Raw genomic sequence first — 20,577 nt, forward strand, 5'->3', positions numbered from 1 at the left:
CTCCACATTACTAACATTGTTCACATACTCGTGTTTCTCTATCCCACTCCTATCCGACCTATCTTCCCTCTCACGGATCAAAAGTCAATACATCTATATCAGGACTAACCCCGCTGCAGCCCTACTTACAACTCTCCAATTATATCATTTTATTCTATTTTTTTTTTCTAACCCTTAGACCTCTGGGATTAAGATAAAAAGTTACCTCACAGCAAATTGCTCTTCAAATGAATGAAGTCTGTGATGAGCAAAACTGCTCCTCAAAGTAAAAGTTTTTTTAGTCTTGATTAGACATATGCCGATTACCGGTTTCAAGGAGTACCGTGGTATGAAAACGTCACTGTTTCAAAACCACAAAAATTTGCCACACGATGGGGAGGTGAAACCTCCTGAACTTTTTCCCCCATCAAAGAAAAGGAAATCGCTAGTATGGGAATACTTTGGCTACAGAAAAGTTACAGCCGCGGCTTAGAAGAGGGGGGCCAAACGACATGTAAAACATGTTTGCGGAGGGTGGCTGCCGAGGAGGCATTACATCCAATATGATTTCGCATTTATACAAAATTAAAGGTTAGTAAACACTGTCTATAGACTTCATAATGGTATTGACAGGTCAGATCGGTCATGCACGGCGCCGCGTGTTCAAGTAGGGGGCGGCCCACATCAAGAGGAGTTATTCACACACACACGCAGCGATCTAACGCCAGATTTCTGTTGAAAAAGTACGAAAGCTGTACCGCATACAAACAGGAAGGATTGTCTCAGGAGTGATTTGTTTGAGGATTCAGGGTAATTATTATATTTTTCGTACCATGCATGCATTTTGAAAAGTTGTGGGGAAAAAATCAATGGGAGACATTATCATATCATATCATAGTTCCCAATATTTTCGTAAAATAAATGCTAACTGCACGTTTTTTGTTTTTTTTGCTTTTAACCAAGAATCGAGACTGTTTTAGGGCTGCAGCTATCGAATATTTTACTAGTCGATTAATCGACGGACTAGTTAGTTCGAATACTTGAGTAATCTGGTAAGGAACATGAAAAATTAACATACCCGAGCTGAGCCTCAAACAGCCTCAAACGGTATTAAAATTTTTTTAAAATGAGGATCTATGTACAACAAAAGAACAATTGGCTAACTTACACAGAAAAAGTCCGCTAGCTTAAATGCTATAAAATGCTGTTTTTTTTTTTTTAAACAAGGTTCTTAACAAATGGTTCAGACACATATTCCCACAAAAAACCTGTTAAATATTCCTATAAACTAAATCATGAATGCATTCAAAAACATTCGCTCAAACAAAAACTTGGCTAATGTTAGTTTTAACAGGGAGCAGCTGTTTCAGCCATGAGAAATGAGTTATATCATATTTATTGTTGCCACCCAAATCAATAAAACTACATGCAAACACTTTCAAAATAAACCAATACAACGCCACTTAAATTAAACGAATACTCAAAGCAACAAAATTTATTTTGAATATTTTTTTCTAATCGAATACTCGAGTTAATCGATTAATCGTTGCAACACTGCACTAGACTGTTTTACGTCTGTATCTATAAAAATTCGTGGATTTAAGCATTTATTCACAAGAATTTTGAACGAAAAAAAGCTTTTTGTCTGTGATTCCACTCTGTTAGCTTTGACGGCCTCACCAACAATGCAGGCCCCCTATTTATCGGCCCTGCGCCCCGTGTCCCGTCAATACATTATGAAAATCTATGTACTGTCATGAACGTGTCCCACCAACTATGAGAGTTAACTCCAGCTTGTTTAGTGTGTCTACGTTGAGAAAGAATGTGTGTATAATGTAAACATGATACGAGTCATACACACGTGCTTTTTATGGAAAGTAATTCAATTATTTTTGTATTGATGGTAATAATGTTGAGCTGTGGCTGTGGGTTTAGGCCAGTGCTTCTCAATTATTTTCTGTTACGCCCCCCCAAGGAAGACGTAAATGTTTCGCGCCCCCCCCCAAACTCTCTGCCGCCACTGTAAACAGTACTATTATAAGTACGCCTCAGCCTAACGTGTCCTTTTTTTCTATTAAAGAAAAAAGTAACATAGATCAACTTATAATAAAATATAACTTTATTAACATTGTTTTGCTTGTAACAGAAAAGACTTAACGCGTATAAATTTGCCTGAAGTAAAAAAAAAAAAATAAATAAATAAAAAAGTCACATCCAAACTGTAAAAATACACTCAAGGTACATTTTTGACCATTTGATACTGAAAAATAAAATGTAATAAAATCAGTAAATAATAACAAATTCAAATTGATTAGAAACATTTACTCTTCAAGACAACATGCCAAAAAAATTTGACCGAAAAAAACAAAACTGAATAGAAGGGGGGGAAAAGTGTCTTTGGACAGAAGGAAAGTTTTTATTTTCGCCGATTCACCACAGTGATCACTGGTTTACTGATATAACACTGACAAAGCGGGACGATTGTGACAATTGGGAATATTCGGCACGTTTTCGCTGAAAAACAATCAAGCGGCTTATCAATAAGATTGAGGTCTAATGTCTTTAAGTGGCGTCTTAACTGATTTGGCTTCAGACTCTCCGCTATAATCATTTTTAGACTCAGCAAACAGTGGTCTTTCCTCATTTCCCACTATATTAAAAGTCAAAGCCAAAAGGCAAACGGCCCGAAAAAAGCGCATTCTCGGCGGCCGAGGAAGAACCGTAGGTGAGGGCGGTGGTCGTGACGATCCCAAGCCGAAAACGGCACTTCTCGGCCGGACACGTGAGAACCGGAGAAGACAGTGGGTCGCAGCGTGAGTCCAGCTCTACATGAGTCTCTTCCGTGTGCTCTTGCTTACCTTCAAAAATACTGCACGCACTTTGAAAATGAGAGCGCCACTGCCACCCACGGAGTGGATGTGCAAGTACACTTTATTCTAGTACGGCCAAAAAAAAAAAAAAAAAAAAAAAAAAAAAAAAAAAAAAAGCATGTTCCCCGAGGTCACTCGCGCCACCCCTGGCATTCGCTCTGCGCGCCCCACCATTTGAGAAGTACTGGTTTAGGCTCACCTAAAGGACTGCATTTTTTTTTTAAATTTACAATATTTCAGTTTTTTTTTTTTTTTATTTATTTGAACTTAACATTATACTTATGTTCCAATTTTTTAAAACTTAACATTATACTTATGCTCCAATATCCTAATGTGTTTTGAAAAATAAAAATCCTGTTCAATGGAAAAAAAACCCTTCTTTTTTTTAACCCAGACATCTCAAAGTAACACATTTTAGAGCTGTAATACCGTGATACCATGAAACCGTGATATTTTGGCTTATGGTTATCAATCATACCATCAGAATCTCATCCCGGCACATGCCCAGCCTTGATATATGAATATGTATGTACTGTATGGCATATGTGCAATGAATTTTAGTTATAGTACAAAACTGCAGAGCACAGAGGTATGACCCAGAGCTTTAGTTTTGTGTGTGACTTAAACTTCAGATGTTTGAAGTCAGAATTATGCAGTATAAACTATGGAGAATAATTCACCAAGCCATCTCGATCCTCCTACACTGAGCGATGTCAGTTGTCACACTGACTGTAATTTGGTTGTCATGGGTACAGATATAGCACATGCATGCATGCATACACACACGCACACACACATACACACAAAGACACAGTGTGACTCCAGTGGTTGATGCGCCTCAAATAGAAACGCAGAGATGAGTCATCCACTGAGCTACTGCAGCACACACACACACCTTCGGCAGATGTGTTTAGTATGTGAGACCATTCAGATGTCAGATATGTTGTCTTGTCACAGGCGAATCTTTCACCCACAAAATTTTGGAATGGCTGTTTGAAAAGGACAAACGCAATTTTAGGTCACGATATTATAATATTGCAGCAGGATACGTTTGTTTTAGATCTAGCTTATCTAAATTTTGTCCCTGCATTTTGCCTGTGAGTCATAGTGAGGCATACGTAAGTCTGCCCATGGACATGCAAAACTGTTTACACAGGAGGTGAGGATGACGAGGGTGAGAAGGAGGTGGAATGAAGGTGATGAATTAATGAAAATGTTTTAATGAGATTTTCCTTCCTGAAAGAGCCATTGAGTCCGCCTAACCTAAACGAAAGAGTTATGATTTATCTTATGATTATTATCATCATTGGATCACAATTTCTTAGACACAGGGGTACTTGCAGCAGCTTCATTTTGGAATGAAGTGCTGAATGGAACAAACAAATACTATAAATAGCAGCCAGTAGTTTCAATTAATAATATCCACACTGACAGCAAAGTGCGCAGTGCAGCCTTTGCTTGAAAAGCAAGCTTACATGACGATGCTTGGTGGCATCTCCCAGGTGCTTCACTCTCTAATACTGCTCTTTTTTATTATAAAATGGTTTTGAAGAGTTTAAATTCATGTATGACATACTGTATTGGCCCGAATATAAGACGGCCCTGATTATAAGGCAACCCCCTCTTTTTCAAGACTCAAGTTTGAAATTAGACTTTTTGAAGACCAAATTAATTTTTATACAGAAAATAATTACAGTACATCCGAAACAAATGATTATAACAATATATTTGAGAGAAAAAGCATGTTATTTCGCGTCATTCAAATCTTAATTACTGGTGCACGATAATTATTGGTCCGATAATTATTGGTCCGATAATAGGAATTATGACGTCATCCTGATTAATCCAATAACATTATTAATAGGACCGATAATATGTATTGAGCTGGCTTTACAGTTTACAGTGACTTTACACACTAGTATAGGAAAGCAGTTGACCATTTGCCGGGCATTGCTCCCACATGCTGGTCAGAATAATTCGTTGCATCTATTTTTTGTCACAGTAGTTTTGTTCACATTACAAGCTCATTTACATACACATTGCGGTGTCTAGTGGTCGCACTGACAATCGTGAATGCTTTCTGTTACGTTTCCGCCTCTATGTAAGTATTTTATATTTACTATAACATATGGATGTGCACCATATGTTTACTTCTGTGGTGAAGGGTTATATGTACAGAACTTGATAAGTTGTGTTATAGAAGCCAACCAATGCTTTAGTAGCTCAAGCTAGTGTGCTATGCTATACATATAATAGTTGTGTATTGTGCAGTTTGTTGTATATTGAGTATTGAATATGTGTATTTTTCTGTTGTACTTTCACATTATTAAGACGAGTGTCTTCCCATAAAAGCAAGAAAAGACCAAGCCTTGTGGTTTATGGAAGTGTATTCATTTTTAGCTGGCTGTCGGGCAGTGCAGAAGTGAAACGCACTGTTTTGTTCATGTCATTATGAAAAATCTGGTGAGATCAAAGGCAAATCTATGTTGAATCCACCACTATTTTTTTTTTTTTTTTTAAAAACCTCCAGGTGTTCAAAAACTCAGGTTATACATTTAAAAATATATATATTTATTATCAGTTATCGGTATCTGCTTTGAGGAGCAGGAAGTTATCGATATCGGTATTGGTTTCAAAAAATGGATATCGTGCACCCCTAATCTTAATATCTGAAAATTTAAATATGTGAACTAAAGTGCAATCACATTCGTAAATGAATGGCTTCTGGTTTTTGAAATGCAAATAAACCAATCTATTGTGATAAAACAAAACTGCAATAACTGCATTAACCATCAAAGTGAAGTCTAACTGTAACTGTAGTCTTAAAGCATCTGAATAGGGAAAAACATTGCAATAAAATAATGCAAACTGATTAAACTTGAGAGTAGCTGAGATCTGTCATGACAGAACACCGCTTCAATGATATCTGGCGCCATCTAGCATCATGAATGGGTAACCGCGAATATAAGACGACCCCCACTTTTTCAGTCTTATTTCAATGCAAAAAAACACCGTCTTATGTTCGGGCCAATACGGTAATAAGATATCTTACATGATGTTTTCATTCAACCAGAAACTTTATGATTCACTCCAAAGGTATTGGAAAAATTACGCAAATTCTTTTATTTTCTTCTACCAACCGAACACATGTGGTGAAATCTATTACATCCTTGCTTAACAGACAATGTAATTCTACCCTTAAAGTGTAGAAAGTAAAAAAAATAAATAAATAAAATAAATCACATATTCAACATTTGGCTCAATTTTTCTATTTTTTGGAATAACTTATTTGAAGGGGGTGTTAGTATTGTGATAATATGTGATGATGAGAAGGAGGTGATAAAATTCATACATGTAAAGGAAAAAATAAGTCCTGGAAACAAGAGTGTAAATGAAAATATATATTAACATTATAATTAAAATACTTTTCTTAAACAATAAAAAATCGAGTGTCAATAAGGGATGATGCAAATGACTTCAGAAAGAAATCATGTGCCAGAAGAGATGTACATGATGAGATTATTCAAAGTGTTCACATTTGTATGAATGTACTCAGAGTCAGAATGTGTACATTTTCACCACACACTTCTGCATTTTATCCACAGGTACATCTGAATTTATGAGTTAGGTATTGTTCTGAAAAACATTTCATATGCACTGTACATATCACATGTACATATCACATCAACAATTCGCTGGATCCTTCACAGTCAAACCCAGAAATGTACTTTCAGCATGAATCAATCATGAGTTTTTGTACTTTTTGATTGGCTAGATTCAAAGCGCAACTGCGATGCAAATTTTGAATGCCAAAATATTTAAAAAGTCAAGAAAATCCAAGATCTCTCAATTTTTCATATTGGATTTTTTTTTTAAACAAAGTTTATTTATGCAAAACAAAATCCTAAAATGCTAGTTTCTTTCATTGATTTCAACATGTTATCAGGTTTTGACTTCTAAGCTAATGGAGAGGCACTGTTTAGCTCCATCTAGTGTTAAAGATGAGAAGTGCAACAGAATGTAGGCTTAATTTAAGCTTCTTGTCCAGGCCAAATTCACTGATAGTTTCATCATTTGCTGCTAGCCTATGAAAACTGGGCAGCGCAGTTGGCCTGTGGGTCGTAGTTTGGACATTGTTGCTCTAGTAAAAAACATTATAAACTAGTTGTCCTGATCTCACTGTTCGATTGACAAGTGAATTGCGGGAGGTGCAGTGAAGAAACACGACATTGGTCTGCATCCCTATTCCATCACCCCCCGCCTCACCCTCCAGAGCTAGAGGCTTATCTCTCTTGCTCTCTTTCTCTCTCTCTCTGCCTCACTCTGTTTGTCTATTTATATCTCTAACTCCTCCTTCTCTCAGGCCGGCTATTTTCATCTACAGTGCCTCCATCGCCCCCCCCCCCCCCCCCCCCATCTTCCATGTTAGTGTCTCCTCTAGTCTTCATTAGATGAAAGCTGCAGGAAGACTTAATTGAATGACAGTGTTCCCAAAAAAGCTGCTGTTGACTTTTAGTTTATCTGTCTTAACATCCTTCCATGCTGTGATCTACTTTCTGCCGCTACCCACCCTCTTTCATTCAACAGCTCAGAGAGCATCACACAGCGACTTTCCAAACACACATAACAGTGAATATTAACAGTCTGACCACTACTTATTTCTAGTTTGTTTTGTAAGAAAGTTGACATTGCAGCAACTTGCCCTTCCTTTTTCTGAGGAGAAAAGTATAGGATCCTTAGCTGCTCAATTTTATTTGAGGTGTCACCGCTCGTCTTCTGCTTCCACACTTTTCCTCGTCTCTCTCTCTTTCTCTCTCTCGCACTCTCTCTCTTCGTGTCATTTGCTTCCTCACCCGCCCTCCGTGCTTCCATTTCTCTCGCTCTATCGTTCTCTCAGTGCTTGATTCTAATTTTGGAAGCATGGAACCTCGGGGAGTGCTCTCCCGAAGCTATTTATGTCCTCGCCTTTCCTTATCTTCCTGCTCTCTTCCTCTCCCTCTCATCAGACAGGAGGAGAACAGCGTGAGGATCCTTTGATGCAGGGGAATTTAGCATTTCCTTGTATCTGTTTTGGTGCGGTGTTATTAGCTCTGGGAAGCGGCAAAGAGGCAGCTGAAGCTCTGAGCGAGTCCATCCTGATGCAAACCAACTGCACACATGGAACAGATCCCTGCCATCACTTCACAGCCCGTGGACATTTGGGAACTTTTACAAAGTGCTGTTTTATTGATTTTTTCATCGCCTAGTTTCTTCACTTACTTTGGTCAAGACGTGGATTTACCAAAGGAGGCAAACTTTCTGATCTAAAAGAGTAGCTGCTGCATCTGACAATTTACCAGCCATTATTACACAATCAGCAACATGGATGTGGATTCTAGATGCTATAGAAAATGACTAACCCAACCAAGTGTGGGTCATTCTAAGGATTTTTTTTTACCATTGTTCTGTAATAACTTTACATCTTGTAGTACACTCTTTTATTTAGATTGATTTACTTAGCTGAGCCGAGGGAAGACTTTCTGGAGGCTGCATCATAGAGGACATTGTGAGTGACTGTCAGTGTTAGGGTAAAAATAGAACAAAGGCATTAGAAGCTACCTTAAGGAAATAAAAATCTAAACACACAACATTCTCTATGGATCTTTTGATGGAATTTCCCAATTCAGTTTTTGATGTTGAAAGAATCATTCGGAACAGCAGTATTCAACTTAAGAGCTTGTAAGTGATTACTCATATCCTCTTAAAATGAGTAACCCGTGCTTCTTGAATACATGGCAGTATTCTTGAAAAGGAACCGACTTGTTTCGTGAGAAAATAGTGAACGTCTCGTCTTTTGGTATGCTGTTGCATCCCACGGTGTCAGGATTGTGCACCATGTTGCAGACCATTTATGAGACAGAGTCCTGTTTTTCTTCTGCCAGCACAGACAGCCAACAGCCACTGGAGCTCCTGAGTAGCAGCAGGGGCTCCACCACTGCCATGCCTACAGCTGGTGAGTCATCACTGGGAATGGAGATGGGGAGGGCAGGGAGTATGCTGAAGGTCTTTTGGTTCCTTAGACTAAAAGCTTCTATTGATATGTAGAATATGCAGATGTTGTTACATACTCATGACTTTCATTACTGATAGTTGTTAAGGCTTATGCTGACCCTTGGCTCCTCAAAGTATTGAACAGAAGGGCTCAGCTAACATGCACTTCCACCCATCATTTGCACTCTTCTGTCTTTTTTTGCTCTTCAAATACTTTTTGTTTTTGAGGGTACATGTACGCAATGTCAATAATAGCCATTATATCGTCAAATCTTTTGCTCTTTTTTTGTTGTTATGCTTTGAGATTAGTCTACAACTTTTTCTGTTCATAGCCGTGCGTCTTCTAGATGTTTTGAGGTGGTATTTGTGGTATGACAAAACAGGAAAACGGCTTAGGTGGGACTGGCATTCGACAAAGATGCAGTGAGGTGAGCTGTGTTTAGAGTAGGGGTTTTGATGCCAACAGCTAAGTATATTTGGAACATGACATACGTACAGTCCCTCTAATCCCCTGACATTGACAAGTAGTTTGTAACAGTTTTAAGACAATTTCTCATTTTACTGAAGTGAAGTGTCTCAAAACCTTTGACTAAAGGTATAAGTAAAGAGGGTTTTGAGTGAAGTGCACTGGACCCTCCAGAGTAGAAAAAAAAAACTCTGTAATATAGGTCAACATAAATATTCATATTCGATATGATTATTCGTCATGGTAAGCACTCCACTCTAAATTCCAATTATCTGTTCCAGACTAAGAATGAAGTCATCTAATACCTAAAGGCAATGTTTAGGTTACAATTTAACATTCTGATTCCACCTAAAGATTTGAAAAGAGGTCAATTCCTGTATTAAAAGACAAAACTGTGCGCACACTAAAGAATAACAACGGCACTCCTAAGGAACCATGCCATTGGTCCATATGATGGGCACATGCATTTTTGGCTAACAGCACTCTAATAATTGCAAAGGCAGACAAATGCATTCGAGTTCTTTTATAGCAACCCCCCAAAAAATAAAAATAAAAATCAGGAATACTGAAATGGTAAAAAGCTTCTTCCCTACAAGTTAGCACTATGTCTCATAGTTCTCAATTTTCCCACATATTCAGAAATTATATTCAAATGTGGAATCATTTAAATTAAAATGAATATGATGTTTTACCTTTGTGGGGCACTATACCACTACAGCCTCTAATGTGTAAAGGAAGCACGCTTAAATCAATGATTCAATGGCATAAAAACTCTATAAAACACTATAAAAATGTTAAAAAAAATATATATATATACATCTTTTTGAATTGAAATTTTAAGCAAAGTACATAGTTGTTGGTAAGGAATTTTTGTACAGAAGGTGTCCCTCTACATCAAATCTGTATTAAGTTTAACCAGTTGTTCTCACGGACGTGAAACTTTATGCAACACAACAGACATCTCACTCGACCTATAGCCATTCATTAATACATCTCGTCCACCCATCTGTCTCTATGGCAACAGGACACGTGATTACTCTCGCTGACTCCAGGCTTCTAATTTGTCCAAAGAACACGCAGCCATCATACTATTTTTACCTTTTCTTTCTTTCTTTCCCACTCTCTCTCTCCTGTTTTTCAGAGCTGACGTCATAGTACCTATTTTCCTTAAGCAGTGCAGAATGAACAAGACAGAGAGAGAGAGAGAGAGAGAGAGAGAGAGAGAGAGAGAGCAAAAAATGAATATCGGTTTCCCAAAATACCACTCTGCAGCAGCAGCAGCAGTACAGGGAAATAGAAAGTACAGTAAAAGAGAAACAGAATGCCAAAAAAGATATTTTTACGTGGAATTTTGCTATCCTATCCAGCTATTACAAGCTGGATAGGGGCTCTCGAGGACTGGACTTGGGCACCCCTGGTCTACTGTATTTTATCAAGGGCAGGGTCAATCAGGCTTGCTATCAGGAGATTTTGGAGCACTTCTCCTGAAAGCTTTATGGAGATGAAGAGTCCATTCTTCAGCACGACCTGGCACCTGCTCACAATGCCAAAACCACTGGTAAATGCTTTACTGACCATGGTCCACGGACCAACTCTCCTGACCTGAACCCCATAGAGAATCTGCGGGATATTGTGAAGAGGAAGTTGAGAGACACCAGACCCAACACTGCGGATGAGCTTAAGGCCGATATCGAAGCATCATGGGCCTAAATAACACCTCAGCAGTGCCACAGGCTGATTGCCTCCATGCCACACCACATTGAAGCAGTCATTTCTGCAAAAGGATTCCCGACTAAGTATTGAGTGAATACCTGATATAATTAATTGAAGGCTGACTTTTTTTGTATTAAAAAAAAAAACACTTTTTTGTATTGGATGAAATATGCAAATTTTTTAGATAGGGATTTCTGGGTTTTCTTGAATTTTTTGGCAAAATCATCAATATTAAAACAATAAAAGGCTTGAACGACTTGTGTTGAACGAGTTGTGTGTAATGAATCTAAAATATATGAAAGTCTAATGTTTATCAGTACATTACAGAAAATGATGAACTTATCATTCATTCATTCATTCATTTTCCATGCCGCTTATTCCTCACGAGGGTCGCGGAGGTGCTGGAGCACAATATGTTAATTTTTTGAGAAGGACTAGTATATATTATTGGATTACATACAGTTGTGGTCAAAAGTTTACATACACTTGTGAAGAACATAATGTCATGGCTCTCTTGAGTTTCCAGTTATTTCTACAACTCTGATTTTTCTCTGATAGAGTGATTGGAACAGATACTTCTTTGTCACAAAAAACATTCATGAAGTTTGGTTCTTTTATGACTTTTTTATGGGTGAACAGAAAAAAGTGATCAAACCTGCTGGGTCAAAAATATACATACAGCAGCGCTAATATTTGGTAACATGTCCCTTGGCCATTTTCACGTCAATTAGGCACTTTTGGTAGCCATCCACAAGCTTCTGGCAAGCTTCTGGTTGAATCGTTGACCACTCCTCTTGACAGAATTGGTGCAGTTCAGTTAAATTTGATGGCTTTCTGACATGGACTTGTTTCTTCGGCATTGTCCACAACTTCTCAATGGGGTTTAAGTCAGGACTTTGGGAAGGCCATTCGAGCCATTCCATTACCACTTTTGATGTGTGTTTGGGGTCATTGTCCTGTTGGAACACCCAACTGCGCCCAAGACCCAGCAATCTTCGGGCTGATGACGTTAGGTTATCTTGAAGAATTTGAAGGTAATCCTCCTTCTTCATTATCCCATTTACTCTCTGTAAAGCACCAGTTCCATTGGCAGCAAAACAGCCCCACAGCATAATACTACCACCACCGTGCTTGACGGTAGGCATGGTGTACTTGGGGTTAAAGGCCTCACCTTTTCTACTCCAAACATATTGCTGGGCATTGTGGCCAAACAGCTCGATTTTTGTTTTGTTTGACCACAGAACTTTCCTCCAGAAGGTCTTATCTTTGTCCATGTGATCAGCAGCAAACTTCTGTCGAGCCTTAAGGTGCCGCTTTTGGAGCAAGGGCTTCCTTCTTGCACGGCAGCCTCTCAGTCCAGGGAGATGCAAAACACGCTTGACTGTGGACACTGACACCTGTGTTCCAGCAGCTTCTAATTCTTGGCAGATCTGCTTTTTGGTGATTCTCAGTTGAATCTTGACCCTCATGACCAATTTTCTCTCAGAAGCAGGTGATAGCTTACGTTTTCTTCCTGATCGTGGCAGTGACAAAACAGTGCCATGCACTTTATACTTACAAACAATTGTTTGCACTGTTGCTCTTGGGACCTGCAGCTGCTTTGAAATGGCTCCAAGTGACTTTCCTGACTTGTTCAAGTCAATGATTGTTCAAGTCAATAATCACTCACAAGAAATTGCTAATTCGTGTTGCTTTATGTATATTTTTGACCCAGCAGATTTGATCACTTTTTCTGTTAACCCATGATAAAGTCATAAAAGAACCAAACTTCATGAATGTTTTTTGTGACAAAGAAGTATCTGTTCCAATCACTCTATCGGAGAAAAATCAGAGTTGTAGAAATAACTGGAAACTCAAGAGAGCCATGAGATTATGTTCTTCACAAGTGTATGTAAACTTTTGACCACAACTGTATTAGGTATTCCAAGATTAATCCACTACTCACATTGATGATAAACAACTAATTTAAGTGATGTTGATCGTTTTTAATACTCTATATCACCTCAAAACTGCCTTCATCACACTGGCTGACACTTCTGAATGTCTAAAACGACACCTGCCGTAGTAGTGGGGATTCGCATCATACCCTTCATCCATGTTGTAAAAAGATTCGCCTATGGCCAAGAATATCATTGCTAACCGGTGGGTAGCAGTGGCAGATCCTACATGATGTTTGAACTCTGTTTGTTCCGATAATGTTTTTTTGCTCCCAATCCGATCCCGATGGTTTTAGTTTGAGTATCTGCCGATCCCGATATTTCCCGATCCGATTGCTTTTTTTTTTGCTCCTGATTCAATTCCAATCATTCCCGGTAATTTTTCCCGATTATATACATTTTGGCAATGCATTAAGAAAAAAATGACTAAAACTCGGATAAATATATACATTCAACATACAGTACATAAGTACTGTATTTGTTTATTATGACAATAAATCCTCAAGAAGGCATTTACATTATTAACATTCTTTCTGTGAGAGGGATCCACAGACAGAAAGACTTGTGACTTTGTATATTGTGACTAAATATTGCAATCTAGTGTATTTGTTGAGCTTTCAGTAAATGATACTGGAGCCATGCCCAAATGCATGATGGGAAGTGGAACCATGACTGTGCGTAGTGCTACCAATGGATATATCTTCTCTGTGTTGGGAAATAACATAAGATGTGAAGGAAGAAGATCAATTGCTACCTTGCTTCCCCACATTGCTTCCCATGATATTTCTAATCGTAGGGAGAGGGATTGTAAGGCTTTAGCCAATTAAAAAGGGCTCCAAATTCTGCCAAAATTCACTCTACTCATTTTACGCTGCCTTTTATCTCTCTATATAGGTAAAACGGGGCCATTACAGATTGAGCGCGACAATGCGTGAGTGGGTCGTGCGACGCATGTATTAATTGCGATAAATATTTTAATGTGACACATTTTTTTTTACATTTTTTAGCGGGAGATTGACAGGCGGATCGGTGCAGCGTCTGCAGTGATGCGGACTCTGCACCGGTCCGTTGTGGTGAAGAAGGAGCTGAGCCAAAAGGCGAAGCTCTCGATTTACCGGTCGATCTACGTTCCTACCCTCACCTATGGTCACGAGCTGTGGGTCGTGACCGAAAGAACAAGATCCCGGATACAAGCGGCCGAAATGAGTTTCCTCCGCAGGGTGTCTGGGCTCTCCCTTAGAGATCGGGTGAGAAGCTCGGTCATCCGGGAGGGGCTTGGTGTCGAGCCGCTACTCCTCCGCGTTGAGAGGAGCCAGTTGAGGTGGCTCGGGCATCTGGTTCGGATGCCTCCTGGACGCCTCCCTGGAGAGGTGTTCCGGGCATGTCCCACCGGCGGGAGGCCCCGGGGTCGACCCAGGACACGCTGGAGAGACTATGTCGCTCGGCTGGCCTGGGAACGTCTTAGAATCCCGCCGGAGGAGCTGGCTGAAGTGGCTGGGGAGAGGGAAGTTTGGGCTTCCCTGCTGAAGCTGCTGCCCCCGCGACCCGACCCCGGAATAAGCGGAAGATAATGGATGGATGGATGGACATTTTTTTAAAAATTAATTACCGCCGTTATCAGGATAAATTTGATAACCCTACCTTTAGCCTAAACTAAAGACTCTGGATGAGTGTAACATATTATGTCTGTAACGTTAAATACAATTAGAAAACGATTTAATTTAAAAAAAGATATATATATATATATTAGGGCTGTCCCAAACGACTAATTTTCTCCCGATTAGTCAGCCGACTATTTTTACGATTAGTCGACTAATCTAATAATTATTTTTTAAATTTTTTAAACTAATTTAGCAATGAAATTTTTGTTGACGCTTATCAATTTAAAAAAAAACATATTGGAACACTCAAATCATTTATTAAAGTACAAATAAACACGTAAATAACAATAATAAATCACAAATAAACAATGAGTTCAAATGCTGATAGAATTAACTAGTGTAGCATCCCGATTGAAAAGATGGTCTCTTAAACTGATGGTTTACAGCTTTTATTCCATCCTTGATGTAAACACACCGTAAGAGCTACGGCGCACACAAATAAAGCAACACAATTAGAAATTAACAAAAACTTTTCACATTTTTCCTTCTAAACCTTATTTATATATCAATGAATTGCCTATATGAATTGCCTTTACCTTATTACCTTATCATTGACAATCTCTCCCTTGAGTGCAATCACTGTATATACTGTATATATTTATGACCTTTTAACCTTATATAATTTTCTATACCATAAAATAAACCATAACATGAAATAAACCTTTCAATTAGCATTAAGAACAATACTAATAGCACTTATAGGCCCATTGTCAATGAAACATTATTATTTAGTAAGGCGACAGTACCCTCTGGTGTACAAAAAATGAAAGAAAAAAAAAAAAAAACCTTACAAACTGCGTGAAGGCGCTTGAGGTGTTTATTCACGGCCGACGTGCAGCTAAGCTTGGCACTGAAGAGACAGGACAGAAGAGTGTACTCTCCTTTGTTTCTTTGAAATAAGTCAATGTTTTGGACACTCTGGTGCGCTTTTTTTGGCTTTGTGCCGCTTTCCCTGCTTGCAAACAGAGCATCCGACATTCTAACTTTCCACGCATATATTTTTTTAACCCTTCATTTACCGTCGACGGCATGTTGTGCTCGTCGACGGATTTACGTCATCGATGACGTCGACTACGTCGACTAGTCGGGACAGCTCTAATATATATATATGTTTAAAAAAAGCATGGCCGATATTTTTTTGCCGATTCCGATACTTTGAAAATGACGTGATCGGACCCGATCGATCAGGATGCCGATGATGAATGGGTTCAAACTAGAGATGTCCCGATCTCTAGTTTGAACCCATTCGGGTTGCAAACCTATGCTGTCACAACACCTCCACGCAGGAGTCGATTGCATTATCTGCTGAGCTAAACCTATGGTGTGTAACCAGCCTTCAACCAGCTTGTTGAAGGGTTCACAGGTGATGTTGGGTGGATGACAGGTTGGGTGCCCGAGCTGTGTTTTTCCAGACTAGGGGAGAAGACAAAAGGGATGGATGTATCGATTAATCAGTCAATTTTTTCAATTATTTGATGAATCTATTTTTATTCCCATTTTATTTTTGTTATTATTTCGCCCAAGCAAGTTTTATCAAATCTTGCATTTTGAGCTTTTATCAATGTAAGTATTTTAAAAGCATCACTTCTACTGACTTGCCTGGCCACTTTGTCAGCTTTCTTGCATTTTCGAAGCACGCACACAGTCTTTTACTCATGGTTTGTGATAATGCGTAACTCATCGACGATCGCGTTAACTTATCTAAGCCAAAATGGCTTCGCTTACATAGCTTTAGTTCCCAGCATCGGTTATTCTGTTGAAGTGGCATATTTTCCTTTGCTCAGCTCCGGCGACAGTTTAAGTCTGCCCAAATTTCGAACAACAAACTCCCTCTGAAGGGCTGTCAAGAAACGACGGTTAGAAACTTCCACTAATGTTCAAAAACTTGTGTGAGGCTGATATGGTTAGAAATAATTGTAGGGAAAAAAGGTTGCCAACCTGACAGTGTAGTCTAAACCAATGTTTTCCAACCTTTTCCGATCCAACGCACAGATTTTACTCTGAAAACCAATCATATTAAACTGTAGCAAACCGTTAGGAGGCTAATCTTATTGACTGACAAGTTACCTTCGACCAACCCCTTTTGCCAGACTGTACGTTAGTGTGAGTTTGTGTGTGTTTACTAGTCTATAAATGTCCTTAGTTTGACGTCAGAAGCTGGCTGCTGAGGAATGCTGCGCTCTTGCCAAGAGGACTGTTGTACACAGACTCACAATCCAGTCTCACATATACACATAGACATTGGGACAGTGTGTGTGTTGTAGTGGAAAGGGAGACACGTGCGTCACCGTGAAACACCAGAATATTTGTTTAGGTAATTGAGAAGTGAGCGGCTGCACAGATATTCACAGACACACATTGTGTTTATCTACCAACGTTCGGCTTTAGACGTTTTGACTCTTGCCAACTTTTTTTCTATGCAGTAAGACCAGCAAAGTGACCGAGCCAATTGAATGGTCACATAGCACCAATATAAAACTGTCTTGATTTTTGGTTTTGTCTTTGAATGTGTAGAGCTATTTCGGAGGCATATTTTAAAGTCATTTTCTAAATTTGATTAGAACTAAGCTTTCACCACTGTGTAACCGTAGATTTTATTGAGTAACACAATTTTCCACAAGATTCTAAGTTACCCTCAAGGGCATAAGTCAAACTGCAACATTGGGAGAAAAACCACCTGACAGGATTTGAATGATGTTCCCTCTCTAATCAGGACAGAGCTAACAATCTTAGACCCATTATGGACGTCGTTGTTTGATGAGCTTACCTCATACTTTTTATGGATCGTAAAAGCTCATGGTTAAGACTAAAGGTGTTAAAAGTGAAGCTGAAAAAACCAAAGTAATTTCGGAAACACAGTTCAAGTGAAGTGAAGTGTGATGTCAGTTTAAAAGATCCAAAACTCCAAGTTCTCCGCTAGGAAGGCCTGATTTAATTTCCTGTCCAGCCAGCAGACAGGAAACGTCCTGATGCCCTAACATACCTTTTAACATATTCAGGAAGTAGCCTAATCCATTAGCAAGGATCAGCTGAGCTCAAGAGAGAGTGGCCAACAGAATGTGGCAGATCAGGGTCAGTGTTGGCTCACTTCTCACAAGTCCTATCTTACACACACTAACACACATATCCAATGATTGGTGTAGCTAACAAAGCCAATAAGGTAATTGGAGCTGTCTATTCTGAAGTTATTGAGTCTTGGCTTGTTTAGCCTGAGATAGCGCTGAAAAAGTACATACAGTAAACTACTTGACAAAAATAATGAGGCAGCAGGATGCTGGCTTCTTCTGACATTATAATTGCTCATCTGGAAAAAAATAAGAACTTTTGTTTTTTATCGGTAGACAGTTATGTAATAGACATGTGCCACTGACAAACATGATCCAGACTAATCTTATTGTCGTTCTCCACCCCTTGCAGTCGTGGAGGTGAAAAGCAGCCTTCCATCAGGCATGCAGAGCCCAGTAGGAAAAGCAAGTGAACAGCGAGGAGAAGTTGGTGGTGAGTTGGAGTCCTGTACACTCTAAAAAATGATTCATGAGGCTAGTTGGTATGACTTGAAAACATGAGCTTTTTCAACATAAAAATGGCTTTTTTTTTACTATTCATTGTTTTATTAAGTTGGTAACTTCTTTTATGGAGTTAATCAAAGTTAAATATTAAGAAGGACGTATTAACTTAAAAGTATATTGTTTTTGAATAAGCTTTTCTGCTTTCACGTAACAAAGGGAAAGATTAAGTGAGTGAAATTTAATTTCTATTCCATTATTAAGTTGGTGCAACTTCATAAATTCCCATCACATGTGCATATTACCACGGGAAAAGAATTGGCCATTTTCTGCCTTACAATATTTGCAGTCAGAAAGAAAATGAAAACAGATTTCATTACCATACATCAAGCAGCATACTCGAAAAAAATTACAAAAATGTTTACAACATTTAAATAAATTATCTTAAAACAGGAGTTACTTTTCAATCACCCTATATTGTTTGTACATTTGCAAACATTTTGTTGTACACTTGTTTTGCACTGTGTGTTGTTGTGCCATATCTGTGAATCAAAGTACTGGAAGTACACTTTTCGTTTATACCTGCACCTGAAGTGAACTGTTGACAATGTTTAGGATGTTTATATTGGTTTTGCTCTGCACTTTCTTTTTGTCCATTCTTTTGAGTTTTGAAATATGTATTTTTTTCCAAATAAAACTGGAGTTGCCATGTCCACTTTATTTTGAAAAACAAGGTACTCTTAGGCGGCACGGTGGCTGAGTGGTTAGCACGTCCGCCCTTACAGTTCTGAGATCAAGGGTTCAATCCCAGGCTTCGGCCTTCCTGTGTGGAGTTTGCATGTTCTCCCCGTGCCCGCGTCGGTTTCATCCCAAAAACATGCATGGTAGGCTGATTGAGCACTCTAAATTGTCCGTAGGTATGAGTGTACCTGAATGGTTGTATATCTCCTTGTGCCCTGCGATTGGCTGGCAACCAGTTCAGGGTGTCCCCTGCCTACTGCCCATAGTTAGCTGAGATAGTCTCCAGCACCTCCGCGACCCTCGTGAGGAAAAAGCGGCATGGAAAATGAATGAGTTGCTCTTACTCAATAAATTAAAGTACCATTTTGCATCAACTTTTGAGTTGAGAAATTAAAATGAAGGAGTTATAGCAACCTAAATGAAGTAGTTTTATTTCTTATTAATGCTATAAAAATTGAGTTGGTTCTACACAATAAAGCTTGTGGAGGACAATAAATAATGATGGTTCAACTAGAATAATTGAGTTAGTCCAGTTAGAAAATTTATAAGGGAAGTACTTAATCATTGCTTAGTTGAATTTACTCAAAAAATTAAATGCAAATTGTTACAACAATTTTTTTAAGTAGAGCCAGTGGATTTTTTTTTAGAGTGTATTATTAATACACTAGTGTATTTGATTGTACAGTATGCAAACGAAATGTGTACATATCTCAAAAACGATTGCTGCACAAACAAAAAAATTCACAGCACAAACGATTGACACCATTTTTATTCAAAATGGGGGGCTGGTTGCCCTCAAATTGACCTATAAATTAATTGTTCATACAGTGCTGCTCGAAAGTTTGTGAACCCCCTCAACATTTTGGAATTTTCTATTATTTCAACCTGATTTCCTAATCAATCAATTCAGTAGTTTTTTTTTGTTTTTTTAACAGTTGTGTTGTCGAGACTAAATTAAAAAGAGTTTTCATCAACTGATGTAGGTGCAAAATTGAACTGTTTGGTCACAACCAAAACCGCCATGTCTGGCGAAAAGTCAACACTGCATACCACCAAAAGAACCTTCTCCCAACAGTGAAGCATGGAGGTGGGAATGTCAAGATCTGGGCTTGCTTTTCATCCTCAGGACCTGGACAACTCCACATAGTCCAGGGAATCATGAATTCTGAGGAATATTGTCAAATCCTAGAACATAACCTGACGCCATCTGTTTTGAAGTTAAAGCTTGGCAGAAGGTGGATCATGCAACATGATAATGATCCAAAGCATTCCAGCAATACAACCAAGGAATGGCTGAAAAAGAAGAAAATTCGTGTTCTGGACTGGCCCAGTCAAAGTCCTGACCTAAATCCCATTGAAATGCTGTGGCGGGACCTGAAGCGAGCAGTTCATGCCAGACGCCCATCAAACCTCTCTCAACTGACTGCGTTCTGCAAGGAAGAATGGGCAAAAATCCCCCAAAGTAGATGTGAGAGGCTGATTAGTCACTACAGAAACCGTTTGGTTGAGGTAATCTCTGCAAAAGGAGGCGCAATATCCTATTAACTGAAGGGGTTCACATACTTTTGCACACATGATATCTGAGTTTTTCTTAAATCAACCACTTTTGTTAAATAAAGAATGACAATATAACTATTTCTTTTGTTTCAGTCCATTATTTGGAATGTCAGTATT

The 20,577-nt window shown here is 38.8% G+C and overlaps 1 protein-coding gene across 3 annotated transcripts in view; it reads left to right on the top strand.

Moving 5' to 3' along the window:
- hdac5 (histone deacetylase 5) overlaps positions 1-20,577 on the top strand; it is an 85,736-nt gene that overhangs the window by 28,096 nt on the left and 37,063 nt on the right. For 2 of the 3 annotated variants that reach the window (XM_057860971.1, XM_057860972.1), the window contains one exon: positions 18,074-18,154. In XM_057860971.1, coding sequence (XP_057716954.1) covers positions 18,074-18,154 — 81 coding nt within the window. Of the gene's footprint in view, positions 1-7,855; positions 8,842-18,073; positions 18,155-20,577 lie in introns of all 3 variants that reach the window. The other variant, XM_057860970.1, reaches the window with a different exon arrangement.

This window comes from Corythoichthys intestinalis, chromosome 16 (assembly GCF_030265065.1).
Source record: "Corythoichthys intestinalis isolate RoL2023-P3 chromosome 16, ASM3026506v1, whole genome shotgun sequence".
Lineage (NCBI taxonomy): Eukaryota > Metazoa > Chordata > Actinopteri > Syngnathiformes > Syngnathidae > Corythoichthys > Corythoichthys intestinalis.